The 20,741-nt window shown below is 43.9% G+C and overlaps 1 protein-coding gene across 3 annotated transcripts in view; it reads left to right on the top strand.

Annotated features, from left to right (window-relative positions):
• Positions 1–20,741, top strand: part of MID2 (midline 2) — a 100,153-nt gene that overhangs the window by 59,849 nt on the left and 19,563 nt on the right. For all 3 annotated transcript variants that reach the window (XM_047765038.1, XM_047765039.1, XM_047765040.1), the window contains exons 4-5: positions 13,571–13,678; positions 15,442–15,590. In XM_047765038.1, coding sequence (XP_047620994.1) covers positions 13,571–13,678; positions 15,442–15,590 — 257 coding nt within the window. The remainder of the gene's footprint in view (positions 1–13,570; positions 13,679–15,441; positions 15,591–20,741) is intronic.

Raw genomic sequence — 20,741 nt, forward strand, 5'->3', positions numbered from 1 at the left:
TCGTCAGAGCAGTGGTAGTCAAAACAAAACAAAAAAGCAACTATTCGGCTACCGATTATACATCAGAAAATGTATTGGGTGCTTTATTTCTGTTATTTAATAAACATGTATACAACCCTACGAGGCTGGATACTAGTAGGATGCTCATTTACAGAGGAGGAACCTTAGGCTGCTTGCCCCAGACCAGACAGGTTGTTGATAAGCAGCAGAGCTAGGAGCCTAACCTGGGGCTGTCTGACTTCAAAGCCCATTCTTTGTAAGGATTTTCCATTTTCAGTTTGGTCTTTGGTTCCCTAAAGATAACCCCTGATTTTTTTTTTTTTCCCTTTTGTCATCTGAAGTGCCCTGTCTCATAAAAATGACTTCTTTCTCAGAATGATGCCTTCCCTGACCTTAGCTGTCACTGTGTGAATTTCCTTGGCTCTCACAGTAGATTTCTTGCACTGGATGTATGCAGAAAGAATCAGGATACAGGAGTTCCCGTCATGGCTCAGTGGAAACAATTCTGACTAGCATCCTTGAGGACGCAGGTTCGATCCCTGGCCTCACTCCGTGGGTTAAGGATCTGGCGTTGCCGTGAGGTGTGGTGTAGGTGGCAGATGCAGTTCTGATCAGGCGTTGTTGTGGCTGTCTAGGCCAGTGGCTACAACTCAGATTTGACCCCTAGCCTGGGAACATCCATATGCCATGGGTGCAGCCCTAAAAAGACCAAAAGAAAAAAAAAAAAAGAATCAGGATACCACAGCCGTCTCCCAGAAACAGAGGTCTTGGGCAGGGATGCTTACGTCAGACTTGAGTACAAAGAAGGGCTAAATGCTCCCTACAGTCTAGTCTGAGGCTAAAGAATGCCTAATCTTTCATTGGCTTGCCCTGCTCTCCTTCCATTACATAAGTCTGTGATTGTGAAAGGCAGTGAAAAGGAGGGCTTGGGGAAGAGCCCTAGACTCAGAATCAGGAAACCTGGGTTTTGGAACTCTCTCTGCCACGCACTGACTGCTTGACCACGGGCAGAATGGCCGGTGCCTCGCCTCTGTTGCACCCACTGCCTGCTTTGCTCTGTTGCAGTTACCTGATTCCATCTCGTTTCCTTCATTGGACAGCAAGTTTCTTAAAGGCAGTGGCCAGGACCGTGCCACATTCATTGTGGAAACCACAGTTCCTAACTGGTCTCTCTGACTCATGCTGTCCCCCTTTAATCCATTTTCCACATTGTTGTGGGAATGAGCTTTTTAAAATGCAAAGCCCACATGCCACGCCCCTACCACAAACCCTTCAGTGGTTCCCCATCACCATTAAGATAAAGGTTTCTAAGACCCACTATGATCTGGACCCTGTCTGCCTCGAGCATATGCTTTTCACTACCTGCACTTTATACCTGGTTCATTCACTCTGCAAGTATTAAAGCATATCTCTGCCTTGGGCCAAGCATTGGAAGCACAGTGTGAACATGGCACCTGTCCTCAGAGAACTTGCACCCCTCCCCTTTGCTCCTGGCTGACGAATGCTTATCTCCTAAGGCTCAGCTTGGGCATCTCCTCCTCCAGGAAGCCATCACACATGCTCTGTATCCCTCTCCTCCCTAATCTGGTTCAGGAGTTCTTCCCCTGTGTACCTGGAGAACCCTATCTATCTATCTATCTATCTATCTATCTATCTATCTATCTATCTATCTATCTATATTCTTTGGTCTTTTTAGGGCCGCACCCGTGGCATATGGAGGTTCCCAGGCTAGGGGTCGAATCAGAGCTACAAGCCTATGCCAGAGCCACTGCAACGCCAGATCCCAGCCGCATCTGCAATCTACACCACAGCTCACGGCAATGCCAGATCCTTTACCCACTGAGCAAGGCCAGGGATCAAACCCGCGTCTCCATGGATACCAGTGGGGTTCGTTACTGCTGAGCCATGACGGGAACTCCCATATGTGTACATTCATCATAGCACTTCTATATACCTATTTGTCTCCCCACCAGACCTTAAACTTAGTGGGTACTGTGGCCTATCCACTTTTTTTATACCCAGCACATGGCTTGGGACACAATAGGTGCTGAGAAAGGATAATTAAATAAACACTGCCCTCTGGTGGCTAGCTCTTGTCAGTACAATCCTTTATGCACCCCAGGGATGAGTAAAGCACAGCCAGTTTCACAAGAGAGGTAACTCTTTCCTTCTTTTAACATTGGGTGAGGAACCATTTCAGAATATGTGATCTCCTAGCACCTAGGTGGTTGTTTCAGCATCTTTGAAAATCTTCCATGATGTGGCAAACCATATTTAAATGGCAGAGCCAAATTACCATTTTGAGTAATTGTATAAAAAGAAAATGTGAGGGAAATTTGCCTCTTGTAATGAAGACATGTGACCTAGTATACAATTTTTCATTCTCTCTTTATTTCAGGGCCAACATACTCACATTCGTTCATTAATTCCACAAATATTTGTTGACTATCCACAGTGTGCCAGGCATTATTCTAGGTGTTGGGAATACAGTAGTGAATAAAACAAAGTCCTTAAGATTACGAAGCTTATATGCTAGCTGGGGGAGACACACAATAAATATATTTTTATTAGGAGTTATACATGTTATGGATAAAAATCAACTAGGATGCCAAGTGGGTATGAGATGAGACACCATTTGAGCAAAGGTCTAAAAATATCCTAGTTATAACTTCAGAAAAATTTATAAGTGTTGGTTCACCCGATCTGTCTAAACCATTATGGGACTTCTAGAGTTTTTCTTTTTCTTTTAATTCTTGAAATAAGTTTAAGCTCATATAGAAGGTTCTAAAATAATAGAGTTCCAACACACCATCCATATATTCTTCCCCAGTGTTAACATCTTACATAACCACATAACTCTCGCAATTAGGAAGTTGTCATTGGTACAATATTCTACTAAGCAAGCTACAGACCACATGCAAATTTCACCAGTTTTTAACATGTACTCAGCCTTTTGGAGGGGCGGGGGGGAATGTGTGTAGTTCCATAAATGTCATCACATGTATAGATTCGTGTAACTACCACCATAATGAGAACAGTACAATCTCATTACCCCTAAAACCTCATTTGTGCTACTTCTTTGCAGTCACATCTGCCCCCCTGGCAGCCACGGATCTGTTCTTCATCACGATAATTTTGTAATTTGTGGAATGTTACATAAATGGAATCATGCAGTATGCAACATATTATGATTTGTTTATGTCACTCATCATCATGCCTCTGAGATACATTCAGGTTATGTGCATCAATGGTTTCCTTTTTTTTTTTTTTATTGTTGATGATCCACAATTCGTTTATCTGTGCCCCCACTGAAGAGCATTTCAATTGTTTCCAGTTTTTGGCTAAGACCCATAAAGCTGTTACGAACATCCCTGCAAGTTTGTGTGTGCGTGTGTGTGTGTGTAGATATAAATGTTCATATTTATAGGCTAAATTCACAAGGGTGAGATCCAGAGAGTTTTATAGCTTCAGAGGGGGTTATAAGCAAGTACTACGCTTCACAAAACAAGTAGTGGAGTGGAAAGAACACTGGATGGGGAGCGAAAGCTCTGGCTCCAGCCGTGCCCTGTCATTGATCGTAGTATGATGTTGAGTAAGCCCTTCTCTCTAGGCCTCACGTTTCTATCTATAAAATAAGAGGCTAGAAATGGATGCTTACTTCAGTCCTTTTAAGATTTAACAATTTTATGGTTCTGAAGATATAGAAAGGAGGTTTCTGCTTCATTTCATGTAGGATATATATATGTGTGTGCATGTGCGTGTGTGTGTGTGTGTGTGTGCGTGTGTATAATACCTCTCCCACTTCTTGCCTGTTCTAAATAGCTACCTTGTGTAGAAAGAGAATATGGGGGGAGAAAATAACCAACCCTAAGGCTACCAAGGCTTGGAGGTCTGATCCCTGAGGATTCTAAAACTAACACAGAATTGCCACCCGGCACTAGGCCATTCCTAAGATATGTATATAGAGCCAATTATCCTCTCTCTGTGTTGCCAAAATTTTTGTTCATTAAACTCGGTAAGTAAATATGGAAAATGTGTGTGTGCATGTCGATATACGTGTGTGTGCATTATATATGTTCTACATGTTACATTATATGCATTTTGGGGGCCACACCTATGGCATGCATCCTCAGGGATCGAGCCCATAACATAGCAGTGACCCAACGCCGGATCCTTAACCCATTGAGGGAGGCCAGGGATTGAACCCGCAACCTCGTGGATCCTAGTCGGGTTCCTTAACCACTGAGCCACGAAGGGAACTCCCACACCATGTTTCTGGCTTTGATGCTCCCATTCCCCACCTACCTCTGCCCCGCAACCCCTCATCCACTCCTCTGCCAAAAAATTAAATGTAGACACTGAGGCAGTCGGTTGCTTAACTCTGCCTCAGCAATTTATTTATTTTTTGTCTCCTAAGCTCCAGTTCCTCCAGTACAGAATCTTATTAATAGCTTTACATATTCCCCAGTCTGTTAAGTGAGCACCCTCCCTCCAAATCAAATGAAACAGATAAAATCCATTAAAAAAAACAGCCCCGCTTCATTTAATTCTTTTTATGTAAAGCCAGCAGAATCATCTTTGAAATGTTGTAGAATTTTGCTTTAGAAAACAAAGAAGATGTCTCATCTTCCTCTTCCTTTTATACACATTTGAACCTTTTTTTTCTTATTTTTAGGGCTGCACCTGCAGCATATGGAGGTTCCCAGGCTAGGGGTTGAATCGGAGCTACAGCTGCTGGTCTACACCACAGCCACAGCCACACCAGATCCAAGCTGCCTCTGCGACCTCCACCACAGCTCACAGCAATGCAGGATCCTTAAACCCACTGAGCGAGGCCAGGGATCGAACCTGCAAACTTATGGTTCCTAGTCGGATTCATGTGTGCTGCGCCACAACAGGAACTCCCCAATTTGAACTTTCTTGATACAAAGGACTGTGGAGGTGGTATGTATGTGCTGCTGTCCCTTAAAGTGTGATCCGGATTAACATCTTGGCTTAGATGCTCTCACAGTACATGCAGCATCGGCATCAGAAGCATCATGTTTTCTTGCTTTTTTTTCCCCAGCTTTGTTGAGATATAATTGACATATAACATTGTGTAAGTTTAAGGTGTGCAATGTGATGATTTGATATGCTAATATATAAGCGTATAAGATGAACACGTATAAGATGGTCGTGTCATAAGATGACCACGATAAGCTTAGTTAACACAACCATCACCTCACATAGTTACGCATGTGTGGTGAGAACATTTAAGATCCACTCTGAGTTCCCTTCGCGGCTCAGCAGTTAATGAACCCAACTAGGATCCATGGGGATGCGGGTTCTATCCCTGGCCTCCCTCAGCGGGTTAAGGATCCGGCGTTGCCATGAGCCGTGGTATAGGTCGCAGACGTGGCTCGGATCCTGAGTTGCTGTGGCTGTGGCTGTGGCTGTGGCCGGCAAAAAGATCCACTCTCTTAGAAACTTTAGAGTATACAATACAATCTTGTTAAACATCATCAAAGAATCTGAAAAAACCAAACTCATAGTCACAGAAAGAACACTGCATTTTCTCCGGTGTGTTGTTAAAAGGGGGTAATGAATGCGTTTGCAGCTCAGCAAGGTGACACAGTTGTTTGTAACGACTCCTGGATAATCTGTCAGATGTCCAATTTACCTCTCACTTTTCCTCATCCTGTCCTTTGCACAGAAAGTGGCTGCTCATTGAACAAAGCCCTCAGCCTCTTTTCTCTGACGTTTGGGAGTCCGAAAATGTAGCATGTTGGTCACCTGAGTGGTCCTGGGCGAGAATGGAAAGTGAGAAATTTGCTGTGCCCTTCCGCGTCTGAGTTCTTCTCTCCACCTCGGTCTCAACTAAGATGTTACTTAGTGATGATTAAGGGGGTACTATGGTCTTAAAATCCTGACATTTTATCCTGTTACCTTCAGACTCCAAATGACAGCAAAGCTCTCCTTCATCTAGCTACTGTCTCCATTTCTAGCCGTATTTCCCTCCCTTGCATCTGTCAGGCTCATCTGCTTTGCCCCTTCTCTGCTTTCCTGCTGTGGTTTGGCTCATGTTATTCTGCCTGGAATTCTCTTCCCCCACCCTTTTTTTTTTTTTTTTTGTCTTTTTGCCGTTTCTTGGGCTGCTTTTGCGGCATATGGAGGTTCCCAGGCAAGGGGTCCAATCGGAGCTGGAGCTGTAGCTGCCAGCCTACGCCAGAGCCACAGCAACACGGGATCCGAGCCGCGTCTGCGACCTACCCCACAGCTCACGGCAACGCCGGATCGTTAACCCACTGAGCAAGGCCAGGGATCGAACCCGAAACCTCATGGTTCCTAGTCGGATTTGTTAACCACTGCGCCACGACAGGAACCCCTCCCCTTAAGCCTCATTGCTGCCTGCCCAAGTCTTGTTTGTCCTTCAACACCAGCTAAGCTACATGAGACCTTCCCCAATCCCCTGACTGTCCTTTTCCACAGGCCAAACTCTTTTCCCTTCTCTTCTTTATGCTCTCCTAGAGCTTTATTTGTATTCTTATACTTGTCCTGTTATTCATTAAATTGTAATTAGCGGAATTCACTCTCATCTTCTATGCTAGACCCTAAGTGCCTTGAAGGCAGAAGCTGAGTCATTTTCATCAGTTGGATCCCACTCAAGGAACCCATGTAGGGCCTTGTGCATAGTGTAGGCACTCACTAAGTGTTGGCCGAAATAAAAACTTCCCCAAGTGATTTTTTTTTTTGTCTTTTTGCTATTTCTTGAGCCGCTCCCGCAGCATATGGAGGTTCCCAGGCTAGGGGTTGAATCGGAGCTATAGCCACTGGCCTACGCCAGAGCCACAGCAACGCCAGATCCAGGCCGCATCTGCAACCTACACCACAGCTCACGGCAATGCCAGATCCTTAACCCACTGAGCAAGGCCAGGGATCGAACCCGCAACCTCATGGTTCGGTTGGATTCGTTAACCACTGAGCCACAATGGGAACTCCCCCAAGTGATCTTTAATGCTGGCATTTCAAACCTTCTAGGTGGAAGGGGAAGATCTGTTTGTGCTAAAGATTTCAGGGGATAAACTAGGCTGGCATTGACTTTTTAGAGTGGAGGATACTGAGATGGACATACCAACATGGAGTTCTATTACCATGTAAATAAATTGCACTTGAATCTGGGTAGAGGGCTCATCCACTACTTCACACATATTTTTTTCCACTTGAACATGAAATCTCAGTTCTGTGTAAACTCCTGCACAGTGCTGTGCAGGACTGATGGACGTGGCTGAGCTGAGGGGATGGAATAAGTGGAGCACTTTTCCTGGGGGTGGGTTAGAGGAAAGGCTGATGAAGTTTAAACCCAGGGATCAAAGATCTATAGAGGAGTTCCCTTGCGGCTCAGTGGGTTAAGGATCCAGTGTTGTCACTGCAGCCACTCAGGTCACTGCTGTGGCATGGGTTTAATCCCTGGTCCGGGAACTTCCACTTGACGTGGGCACAGCCAAAAAAACAAAAACAAAAACAAAAAAACAAACCTATAGAATGAGTGTGTGTGTGGGGGGTCTCCCAAGAAACTATCAAATAAGCTCCCTAAAAGAAGGGAAGGGTTAAAAGGTTAGGTCCATTTACATTTCAATATGGAATAGAAACAATTGCCAAAATAACTTAAAAAAATCTTTTTAGGACCAGACCCGCGGCATATGGAGGTTCCCAGGCTAGGGCTCAAATCAGAGGTCTAACCACTGGCTTACACCCCAGCCACAGCAACGCAGGATCCGACCCACATCTGCAACCTACACCACAGCTCATGGCAACGCTGGATCCTTAACCCACTGAGCGAGGCCAGGGATGAAACCTCTGCCCCCATGGATGCTAGTCTGATTTGTTTCCGCTGAGCCACAATGAAATCTCCCAAAATAACTTTTTTTGGGGGGGGGCCACACCCACAGTATGTGGAAGTTCCTGGGCCAGGGATCAGACCCAAGCTGCAGGTGCACCCTGTGCCACAGCTGTGACAGTGCGTGTGTTTGTGTCAAGGAAGAGTGGAAATTGGGGAAGACTAGCGCTCCCTCTGGCTTTAACCTTTGGGATGCTAGGTCAGAAAGAACTACAGGAAATAGAGTGGGCAGCTGGAAAGAAACGTGGGAGTTAAATTCTTGCTGCCTTTGGGAAGAAAGAAGAGAGCACAGAGCAGAGGAGACCTGGAGACTTAGAACAGGAAAGCCTGTGTTCCCTAGTGCGTAGGCCTTGGGAGGCTGGCCCTGAGACTCAGTATTTTTTTTTTTTTTGTCTTTTTAGGGCCACATCCTCCGCATATGGAGGTTCCCAGGCTAGGAGTCGAATCGGAGCTGCAGCTGCCGGCCTACACCACAGCCACAGCAATGAGGGATCTGAGCCATGTCTGCGAACTACACCACAGCTCATGGCAACACCGGATCCCCAACCCACTGAGCAAGGCCAGGGATTGAACCTGGGTCCTCATGGATACTAGTCACGTTTGCTAACCACTGAGTTACGACGGGAACTTCCTGAGGCTCAGTCTTAAACAGCAGCAACTGCTCCTCCTTTAGACAAGTAGGTTGCCAAGATCAGTATTTTCAAAGAGGATAGGTTTTTCCACAGACATAGAGCCATTTAGTCAAACACACTAATCCAAACCAAAAAACAAAGTTCAGAGAAAAATCTGGAGTCTTCCACAAACTACCAACCAATTAACCAATGAACCAGCCAACCAATCAACCAACCAACCAAGAATGCTTATCAAGATAACCCCAGTTGTTTCAACTGAGAGTTAACAACCAAGTGAAATAACCTCATTGTATTTTCAAAGGAAACTGCAGACAAGGAAAATACCAGGGTTTTCAAGTGCCTTCCAAGCAATTTGAAATGTTTTATTCACATCATACAGACAGATTTTCCCTGGAGTATTTCCCGTTCAGAAAACACTTAAAAGACCTTGCCCTTTTGGGCTGTTTCTTGACATGGAAAGATTTTAATGTCACTGCTTTACCTTGAGGTTGGGATTTTGCCTCTTCAGCCAACTGTCTGCTTTCCTAGTTGCATCTGGCAGTTTTATCTTGCCTGATGCAACTGTCCAAACCCCACCCAAGCTCCCTGACTTCAATCTACATTTTCTCTACAAAATGTTTGAATGTTTCACTTTGCTAAATCAATCAGCAAATGTTTCCTAAGTGGTGTGTGGGTGTGTGTGTGTGGGGGTGTGTGTGTGTGTGTTTAAGGCATTGTGCCTCTTACAACGGGAGAAACAAAGTGGCACAAAACCTTTCCTCAAGGAGCTTGCTGTCTAATTGAAGATTTTTCAAGCAAGGGAGTGCTTCTCATATTTGACCTTTCATTTCAGTTCCTATTACTCTCCTTGGCTGGGCCCTGTTCACATCACAATAGCCTCCAAAATTGTCCCTGTGCTTACCATTAACCCCTACCAGATTAATGCCAGTTCATCTTCTTAAAAAAATTAATTTGGGGCATTCTCCCACCATCTTATCCTTTTTCTACCCCCCATAAAGTTTTTCAAAGATACCGTATTGTCTAAAGGGTAAGATTAAATCTTGTTTGCTTGGCTCAAAAGCTCCCTCCCTTCCTTCCTTCCTTTCCTTCCTTCCTTCCTTCCCTTCTTTCCTTCTTTCCTTCTTTCCACGTCTTTTTAGGGCTGTACTCGAGGCATATGGAGGTTCCCAGGCTATGGGCCTAATCAGAGCTGTAGCCGCTGGCCTACGCCACAGCCACAGCAACACAGGATCCGAGCTGCACCTGTGACCTACACCACAGCTCACTGCAACACCGGATCCTCAACCCACTGAGAAAGGCCAAGGATCGAACCTGCGTCCTCATGGATGCTAGTCAGATTCATTCCCGCTGAGCCACGAAGGGAACTCCCCCCCCTCAACCTTTTAAATCCGAGTCTTATCCATCTTCAAGGCTCAATTCAAGTCCCTCTTCATTCAGGCATCTTTTCTTCACTTCCCCCTGAGAGTGATCTTTCCCTTCAATTTCTGTAGATGATAGTCTGCATCTCTCACTGGTATTTCACTAATGCTACCTTGACTTGTTTGTTTTTTGTGTATGTGGGTTTCCCCCAGAAAGTTGGCCAAGGAACCACTAAATTGAAGGCCTTACAATAAAACCTTCTGGACTGCACATTTATTGAGGGCAGGGCCTGAGCCTAATGCATTGCCCATAAGGGATGATCAATTCATGGTTGATGATGAGGATGGTGATGCTTTTTCCTGGTTTCAGGGTATAGGATGGATTATGAGGGTGGGTAGCAGAGGAAAGATCCAGGTAGTAGGGGGATGAATGAATGAAGCATTTACAATAATAGTCCAAGAGGGTGATAAGGGCATCAACTTATCATTTCCTTGCTCAGAGCCTCATTGTCTTACCGGAAGAACTTTAGTAAGATTGGAAAGAAAAGGAGGGCAGGACTTTGGGACTGCAATGAATTTATGCGGGGTGGGGGGGGGGTGATGTAGGCAACTGAACTTGAGCGAGTGCAGTAATGATAGAGGAAATCAGGGGTGGAAGCTGGATTTAGAGGGGAGACAAGGAGTTTTTTTTTTTTGTCTTTTAGGGCCACACCCGTGGCATATGGACGTTCCCAGGCTAGGGGTCTAACCAGAGCTGTAGCCACCGGCCTACGCCACAGCCACAGCAATGCCAGATCCAAGCCGCGTCTGCAACCTACACCACAGCTCACGGCAACATGGGATCCTTAACCCACTGAGCGAGGGCAGGGATTGAACCTGCAACCTCGTGGTTCCTAGTCAGATTCGTTAACCACTGAGCCATGATGGGAACAGGAGTATTTTTTTAGACATACTGAGTTTAAGGTAACTTGTAACTGAGTTTAAGTAACCAAGTGGACATGTCTAGCAAGCAGCAAGATACTGCTCCCCTTTCAGTTCAAGGCAACAAATATTTACTGAACACTAACCATATGCCAGTCACTGTGCTGGAGCTATAGTCAAATAAGACACAGCCCCTGGCCTCCAGCGTTCATGTTTGATCAGGGAAGAAAAACTAATAAATTCCTGTAAGGTAGTAAAGGGTATAATTGAATTGTACATAAAGTGCCATGAGATTATAAATAGGGACTCCATTGTATCCAAGTAGGTGAGAAAAAGTTTCAGAAGTGACAATCTTTGAGCAAGGCTTGGAAAGATAAGTAGACCTTTGCTAAATAAACAAAGGATGAAATGACTTCCCAAGTGCAAAGAGAGTCTTGAGCAAAGGCACAGACATGGATGCATATGGCCTGCTAGTGGAACAACAGGTAGTCTGAAAAGAATAAAGGGAATGAGTGGACAGCGTAAAAAAGAACAGTGCAAAAGAGGTGACGGTTGTCACAGACCAAAGACAAGAGTTTGTTACACTTGACTAGAGAGGCGGTAGAGTGTGATAGTTAAAGGTGTGGACGCTTAGAGTTGGACTCCCTGGGTTCAAATCCCACCTCTGCCGCTTCCTAGGGTGTGGCCTTGAGCAAGCCACTTAATCTCTGCGTGCTCAGGTTGCCTTATCTGTAAAGTGGGGCTGATGGTTCCTCCTTCATGGGGTTGTTTTGATGACCAAAAGAGCTATTATATAAAGTGATTAGGGCAGCGCCTGGCATATAGTGAGTGTTATATCAAGGTGAGTCCAAGGGCTGAATTATAAGAAATAAGGCTCTACATCCTTGTGCACCCCACCATCAGCAGTCTTAAAGAGAAACTGTAAGTGAGAACTAGTTTAAGTTTCCAAATACTCTAAGCCTGCATCCCAGGAGCACCAGATACATCTCTTATTCTCACATGAGTGGCAGTTCCTGGGGAGGGTGACGTTATCTGTCTTAGAAAGGTAGATCCAAGGTAGGGAGAGGGCAAGGAGTCTGGGAGAAGAATGCAAATGGCCAGAGTGGGACTTTTCATTCAGGATAAATGGAAGCTCTCACGGTGACATGTCCCTCCTGGCAAGCGGAAATAAAAAACCGAACAAGGCTGAAATTCAGCACGCGTATTTTATTTCAGCAATTGTGGAATTGACCAGCAGAGACCATAGAGGCAGCAGTGTCCAGTGACAGGTCCTTTGCTGGGCTTGGAGTATGTAAAGGAGCCCCATGACGAGGGCTAGCCGTTGGAAATGCAGCCCTACCTTGCTAAGGAAGCACATCTGACCACTTTTTAGCGCTCTGCTCGAGTGATCCTTGAATAGACTCTTGGAATGACTTCTCGTCCATGCGTGACCGCTCTGTGTGCTGCTGAAAGGAGACGGAATCTTGCCTGTCCACCTAGCCAGCCCAGGGGTTTCACTTGATAACCTCTTGGTTTGAATTCTGACTTTACCCCTTTCCAGCTGGGGCATCTTGAGCAAGTCCCTGAAATTCTCTTAGTCTCAGTTTCCCCAGCTGTGAAATGGAAATAAAACTAGCTCCTACGTTTTAAAGTGGTTATGGTAATTATATGACATAATTTATCTATAAAGTGCTGGGCACATTAAGTGCTTACAAGATGTAAGTTCATTTTCCCTTTACACTTAGGCAGCCCAAAGATCCTCGGCTCTCGTTTCAGCCCATCTGGGGGCTTCATATCCTCTAATGTCAACAGTGGTAGAGATGGGCAGAAGAAGTCAGTACTTGGAAAGGCAGCGAAGAAGTGTGGCTTTTTTTTCCCACCCCAACCCTGACTTTGCCGTAAAGATGTTTTGATGTAGCCAATATCCCCCAATAGGAAAGGTATTCAGATACTGGACAGCCCAAGGTAAGAAATATCTACGAAGCCATGATGACAACTATGGGACACTCTACACAGCCATATATTTTTTCTTTCTTTTTTTCTTTTTTTTTTTTTGTCTTTTTGCCATTTCTTGGGCCGCTCCTGCAGCATATGGAGGTTCCCAGGCTAGGGGTCCAATCGGAGCTGTAGCCACCGGCCTACTCCAGAGCCACAGCAATGTGGGATCGGAGCCGCATCTGCGGCCTACACCACAGCTCATGGCAACACCGGATCCTGAACCCACTGAGCAAGGCCAGGGATTGAACCCACAACCTCATGGTTCCTAGTCGGATTCATTAACCACTGAGCCATGACGGGAACTCCTGCACAGTCATATATTTAATGTGAAGATATAGCTCTACATTCATATATTTTACAATTCGAGGGGAAAAAGGAAAGCAACACCATTTTGTTAGGATGTTAGAAATTTGTTGTTGTAATGTTATCTTAATATGCTTATGCCTGTGGTCTCTTCCTGATGTACTTTGGTCTCCTTACCCTCTTTCCAAAAGAACAGCAGGAGGGCAGGGTGCTGGAGGGAAGGGAATTGTACAGTGGGAATAACATGGCCCCATCTCATCTGTCCTTCTGCCCAGCCTTCCATTAACCATCATGATCTACCAGAGACTGGAGAGCCTCCTATCTGTGGTGCTTCAGTGCCCTTGCATCATTAATATCATCATCTCTACCCTTCTTCTAGGAGTGGATCTTATGAGGGAGGTATGGAAGAAGTCATGCATGCTTAGCTGTCAGTCCGAACCTTTGAGAGCCAGCAGGGGATGAAGGCAGAAATCACTGTGTAATACTGTGGACTTTCTTGGCAGGTGAATACTGCTATGCATGAGGCCAAACTTATGGAAGAATGTGACGAATTGGTAGAGATCATCCAGCAGAGGAAGCAAATGATTGCTGTCAAAATCAAAGAGACGAAGGTAAAGCACAGCACTTCAGTGAGGCCAAGGCCGAGGTGACTTTACAAATGTCAGAGCTTTATCCCAATGACTCCAGTTTGAACTTGGATCATGAGCGTGAGAAGAAATGAGGTTTGAGGGAGGGAGGCAAAGAAGCAGCAATGTTTGGCCTGGCGCAATGAATCCAATAAAAGCGTTAGCACTTCTAGAATGTTGCAACTGCTCTATATCTTGACCCGGTTGGTAGTTACGTGGGTGTATGTATATGTGAAAAACTGAGTTGTACACTTCAGATATGGATGCTTTACTATATGTTGTATACAAAAAGGAAAAAAAATGTAATGGTAGAAATATGGGCCGGAATTATGGAAGGATCATGAATTCTGTTATAAGGCCTTTGGCCTTAATCTGAAAAGCACTGGAAAACCACTTGAGTCTCTTAGGACGGGAGAAGACTCATGGATAGGGCAGAGGTGTACAGGGTAGGTCAGAATGGGATGGTACTGAAGTCAGGAAAGCAAGTGATGAGAAATGATTCTTGGCATGAATTGATGAAGGCCTAAACCAGGGAAGTGGCAGCACAAATGAAAGAGAAGAGCATGACAGGCATCGCTAGCAAGGAAATGGTGGGAATTGTCAACAGATTAGATATAAACAATGAAAGAGAGAGAGAGGACTTCCAGGCTTTTAGCATGGGATCTGAAGAATCATGGTCAAGAAGGTCAAGTGTGAGCCTCCATGCCTCTGTGTGGTTTTACGCTTATGGATCTGCTGGTCAGTGTAGCAATTAAGAGCTCATGCTGTATGTACAATGTGGGAACTTAGGAGAGCTTGGAGTGAGAACCATTACTCTGTGCCATGCTGGGTGGTTCCAACTAACAGGAATTGATGTTTCCAAGAACACAGGCCTATGAACGCACAGGTGTGTGTGAAGATGCTTATCGAGATAAATACATAGAAATGTAGATATTCATAAAGAAAAAAAGAGGTCCTTTATATTAAATGTGTATGACAGTGTATTGACAGTAAAATGTCAACAGTGGTGATCTCTGGGTGGTAGGGTTTCTTTTTTTCTTTTCGCTTTTTAGGGCCACACCTGCAACATTGGGAAGTTCCCAGGCTAGGGGTTGAATCAGAGCTACAGCTGCCAGCCTATGCCACAGCCACAGCAATGCAGGATCCAAGCCGTGTCTGAACCTACACCATAGCTCACGGCAATGCTGGATCCTTAATCCACTGAATGAAGCCAGGGATGGAATCTGCATCCTCATGGATCCTAGTCGGGTTCATTAACCACTGATCCATGAAGGGAACTCCTCGTTCCTTTTTTTTTTTTTTTTTTTGCCATACCTGCGCTATACAGAAGTTCCCGGGCCAGGGATGGGACCTGGGCCACAGCAGTGACCCTAGCCAGCACACTGCCAAATGCCCGTCATTGTGCCACAAGAAAACTCCTCAAGTTTCTTTTATACTTTTCATTTTCTAAATTTTCTATAATGGCCATTCATTGTTTTTATAATCAAAAAATTAATGTGAGCAATGAAAAGAAGAGGCAGGTAACCTAAAGTGTGTGACCGAGTATGTTGCAGGGTAAGTATGTGGGAGGGGGGTTGGCAAAGCAGACATGGAGGGGAGGGGAGAAGGCGAGTGGCTAGCACAGGAACCATGGAATATGAATAGCTCTTATTTTTAGAATCACTGCAGCAGATCGCCTTCATGTTGTTTTATCGTTTTTAATTAAGCCCTAGATATGTTATCGCATTTTCTTTTGCTAATTCTTTAAGGTTATGAAACTAAGAAAGTTGGCACAGCAGGTTGCTAATTGCCGCCAGTGTCTTGAACGGTCAACAGTCCTCATCAACCAAGCCGAGCACATCCTGAAAGAAAATGACCAGGCACGTTTCCTCCAGTCTGCAAAAAATATTGCTGAGAGGTGAGTTCCTTAGGTTCGTTTTGACATGCCTGCTCTTATGAAAAGAGGCCCGCTTAAAGTCACTCACTTCTGTTCAGGCATGTATGTAGCAGCTGCCACCTGAAGATTTTACCAGCGGGCTAGTTACTAAGCCTCAGTGTGGAAGATGTCCTTTTCCCTGTCTCTGCGGCCTCCCAGTTCTTCCAATGCCCGGCCAACCCTGTGCCCTAGCCATGCCGTAGCTCTGCACTGCCCACTTAGGGCTGGAGCTTTCTGTGCTGGCGTTGGTGGAGGGACAGAGAAACTTTCAGCCACACAGATAGGTGTGTGCCCTTCCTAAGTCCACGTGCAGTTTCTCTCGTTTCCATTTCGCTCTTCCTCACATAAATCTTTGAGAGCAATAACTCTTAGGCTTTTATTTCATCAGCCATCCCTTTGAGCATTTAATGGAAGGCATGAACCCACTTTCCAAGGAGGAAAAATGCATATTAGATATAGATATACATATAGAATTTTGCATACAACTTCAGAGGACTCATGGATCCTTAGAAGCCCATCTATACAACATTTGTGAAGAATCCGAGACCTAAAGTGAATCACTTGTTCGGTAGAGTCGCCAAGGTTTTCAGGGGCTGCAGGGGCTCATTAGACCAGATTGGACTTTCTTATAGTGCGCTCTCATTCACTGAAGACTTTTTGGCTCCAGGTTCACAGTATCCCTTCCATTGCTTCTGCCGTCATTCTGGGTCATGGTAGCAGCATCCACATGGCTGACCCATCTGGTCCTCTAGCCATCTGTCTCCTTGCCGTCTCCTCCTCTACTGACCCTCACACCTCTGCTACACTTCACCCACTCACTTCCCTTGCCCTATATATTGAACCTCAGCATCACTCCAAATTACACTTAAATCATAAGTTAAAACATCCCGCTTTCTAATTACAACCTCTATACTTACAGTTGTTGGTTTTTCTCCAGTGCATTTATTCTTCGGCTTCATTAGAACCCCTAAGTCCTGACTCCTACCTACTGTCTACCTACCTACCTACCTACTGCTACCTACTGTCTTCGTTTCTTCCTTTGGCCTATTTAGGGTCTGTGATTTCTCACTTCAGCTACTTTCGTTTCAGTATCCACAGTTCCATTGTCCCACTGTCTTTTGTTTTGTTTTGTCTTGTCTTTTTTTTTTTTTTTTTTTTTGCCAATTCTTGGGCCGCTCCTGCGGCATATGGAGGTGCCCAGGCTAGGGGTCGAATCGGAGCTGTAGCCCCCAGCCTACGCCAGGGCCACAGCAACGTGGGATCCGAGCCGCGTCTGCAACCCACACCACAGCTCACGACAACGCCGGATCCTGAACCTACTGAGCAAGACCAGGGATCGAACCCCCAACCTCATGGTTCCTAGTCGGATTCGTTAACCACTGAGCCACGATGGGAACTCCTGTCCCGCTGTCTTTGTATCACACCAACCAAATAAGATCCCAAGCCTGAATCAGCCCGTCTGTTCCCACCTTTTCCATGCCTATAGTTGAGTTGCAGAACCTTGCTGGAGAACATCATGTAACCAAAGATGCTGGTACTATTGCACCATAAATTTGTGTTTTCTAATCTCACCTGGGCCCTCAGTACTGACTGGAAATTGCTTTGGTCAGCTTTCTTTTTTCTCCATAAAGTCTATTTCGAATTTTCTGTGCTCGGAGTTCCCATTGTGGCTCAGTGGAAACAAATCTGACTAGCATCCATGAGGACACAGGTTCAATCCCAGGCCTTGCTCAGTGGGTTAAGGATCTGGTGTTGCCATGAACTGTGGTGTAGGTTACAGACAGGGCTCAGATCTGGCATGGCTGTGGCTGTGACTGTGGTGTAGGCCAGCAGCTACAGCTCTGATTCGACTCCTAGCCTGGGACCCTCCATATGCCACAGGTGCAGCCCTAAAAAGACAAGAAAAAAATTTTCTGTACTCAACTCAAAATTCCAACCCTGCTATCTTCCTGTTCATACTCAGCAGGTGACTTTACATCCTATCTTACAGAAAAAGTGGTAAATATGAAATGATAAATTCTTCAATTTCTTATACCAAACTGCTGGAATACTGACATCCATTACTTTCCTTTTCCTTCTGGTTAAATGGAAGACATGTCCCCTCATTTGTGCTTTGGCCACATACCTTCTTTTTTCCATAGCTTCAGTCTTGCCCCATCTCAAGTTGACCTCGCATCCACTTTTGTATCTCTCCTATCTAAAAAAAAAAAAATGTATACAACTTTCTACTACCTTATGCTCTAGCTATTGCCATCTCTCCTTCCCTTCACAGCAAACTTCCTGAAAGAATTTTCATATCTTTACCTCTAATTTACTCTTCTTAAACATTTAAAATTTATTTATATGTTAAGGTAATACTTGTACCTCGCTCATCAAAAGTTGTTAATAGAATACAGCAAGAAATAGCAATCTCTTCTCATCCCCAATTTCAGCTCTCTAATAATAATAATAATAATAATAATAATAATAATAATAATAATACTGGGCATTTACTTTGTGTTGGACATTATTTTAAGCCTTTATAAGTATTAACTCGCTTAACCAGCACAAAACCTTATGAGATAGACACTATTATTATTCCCATTTTGCAAAAGAGAGAATGAGGCTCATAGAGGTGATGTGGCTCCTCTAGGGCCAACCAACTAGTTTAGGGGCAGAGGCAGGATTCAGATCTATAGAGTCTAGCACTATAGTTTGCATGTTTACAACCAAGACAAGCAATTTCAGTTCTATTAGGTGCTTCTATTGGCAAGAGCTTTATGTTTCTAAATAATATCCTTATGTTGCTATTTTATCAATTTTAGGTATTAACAGTTGGCTTCTGTGAATTTGGTAAAATTTTATGCATTATTTATTCAAATATTTTTATGCCACCTCCTTCTGCTCTTACACGGACTCCAGTTATATGTATATTAGGCTGCTTGAAGTTGTCCTGAGCTCACTAATGCCCTGTTCATTTTTTTTAGCCTTTTTTTCTCTGTGTGTTTCATTCTGATGGTTTCAAATGATATGTTTCAAGCTTACTAACCTTTTCTTCTATAATGCCTAGTCTGCCATTAGCTGCTCTAGTTTCATCTCAGATATTGTAGTTTTCACCTCTAGAAATTCAATTTAGGTCTTTTTATATCTTCCATATATATATCTAACACACTTAGCCTTTCTCTAGCTTTTTGAACATATGGAATACAGTTACAATAATTGCTTTAATGTCTACTTCTAATACCTGTGTCAGTTCTGGGTCAGTTCCACTAGTTGCTTTTTTCTCCTCATTATGGGTTTTATTTTCTTCCTCTTTGCACATCTGGTATTGGATGCCAGACATTGTGAATTTTGTCTTCTTGGGTGCTGTGTATTTTGTATTCCTATAAATATTTCTAAACTTTGTTCTGGAACACAGTTAAGTTACTTGAAAATATCTTGTTTCTTTCAGGTCTTGCTTTTAAGATTTGTTAGGTGGAACCGGAGCAGTGTTTAGTCCAAGGGAAATTTTTCCTCACTTCTGAGGCAAGACCCTCTACAGAGTGCCCCATGAATCATGAGATTTTCTGGTTGAGCTGGTGGGAACAGACACTATTCCTGGTCCCCTGTGAGCATTACAATTTGTTCCCTCTAATCTTTTTGGGTGGCTCTTTCTCTGGCATTGGACAATTTCCTCACATGCATGTGTTGATCAGTATTTTGTTGGATAGTAAAGGTGAACCCTCTGAAGGTCTTTAGAATCCTCTCTGCAGCTTTCTCCTCTGCAGTACTCTGCCTTGTGAACTCCAATCTACTTAGTTTCTTGGGTTTTCAGCCCTTTGTTCTTAATTAGGGACTCTATTGGGTTCCACCTGATTTTTCCCTTCATGTACCATTTTAATCCATTAATTTTGCTGGAACAAATTTTCCTATTAGGTTCCTAAGAAAAAGTACAAGGGACATAAATTTTTGAGAATTTTTTGTTTAAAGAATATTTAAAATTTTATTTTCTAATTTGATAGGTTGGAAATAAATTTTCCTTATAACTTTGTAGGCATGGCTCTCTTATCTCCTAACTTCCATGTTGTGTTGCTATTTTGATTCCTGATCTTTTGAATGTGACCTGTATTTTAAAAATCTGAAGCTTTGGAGTTCCCAGTGTGGGGCAACAGGTTAAGTATCCAAAGATGTCTCTGTGATGGTGCACGTTCCATCCCTGGCCTGGAGTAGTGGGTTAAGGATCTGGAGTTGCCGTGGCATAGGTCATAGCTGTGGTTCAGATTTGACCCTTGGCCAGGGAACTTGCATATGCTATGGGTGTGGCAGAAAAAAAAAAAGAAAAAAAAATCTAAAGCATTTTTTTTCTTTTTACAGCTGGAAGTTCCTGGGCTAGGGGTCGAATCAGAGCTGCAACTGAGGCCTACACCACAGCAACACCAGATCTGAGCCACACCTGCGACCTACACTGCAGCTTGCAGCAACACCAGATCCTTAACCCATGAGTGAGGCCAGTATTGAAACTGCATCCTCACAGAGACTATGTTGAGTCTTTCTTTAACCTGCTGAGCCACACTAGGAACTACAAAATGTGAAACTTTGAAAGTCTTATAGTTAATCTACTTATTCTGAAATGTCACCAAAATATGCCTTGGTATGGGTCTTTTATCATTCATTTTTGTTGGGAACTGAGTCTTACCAATCTGAAGACTTCTAGTTCTAGGAAATTATTTATAATTTGCTAATTATTTCCTCCCCTTTTCTCTCTTTCTGGGACTCTAATTAGCTAGATTTTGGACATACTGGATTTTCCCTCTAATTAAAAAAAAATCTTTTGTCTCCTATTTTCCATGATTTTGTCTTGTGTTCTGTTTCCTTAATTTTTCGTCCAATCCTTCTTTTAAAATTTTAATTTAAGCATTCATATTTTTATTTAGAAGAGCTCTTTCTTGATCTTTGCTTCTTTTTTTAGTATTCTGTCCCTGCTTTATGTACACAAACTATGTGTTTATCTTCCTGATGACATTAATGATTATTTTTAAAGTTTTTTTTTTTTCTAAACTGCACTGTCTTGGTTTCCTCCATGTTTCTTTGCTCTGTTAGTTTGTTTTAGTTTCTGTCTTTACCTAAGTGTTTGGGGAATTTTTCGCTGCCTTTTTGAATTTAAACACTAAAAGG

Source organism: Phacochoerus africanus, chromosome X (assembly GCF_016906955.1).
Source record: "Phacochoerus africanus isolate WHEZ1 chromosome X, ROS_Pafr_v1, whole genome shotgun sequence".
NCBI lineage: Eukaryota > Metazoa > Chordata > Mammalia > Artiodactyla > Suidae > Phacochoerus > Phacochoerus africanus.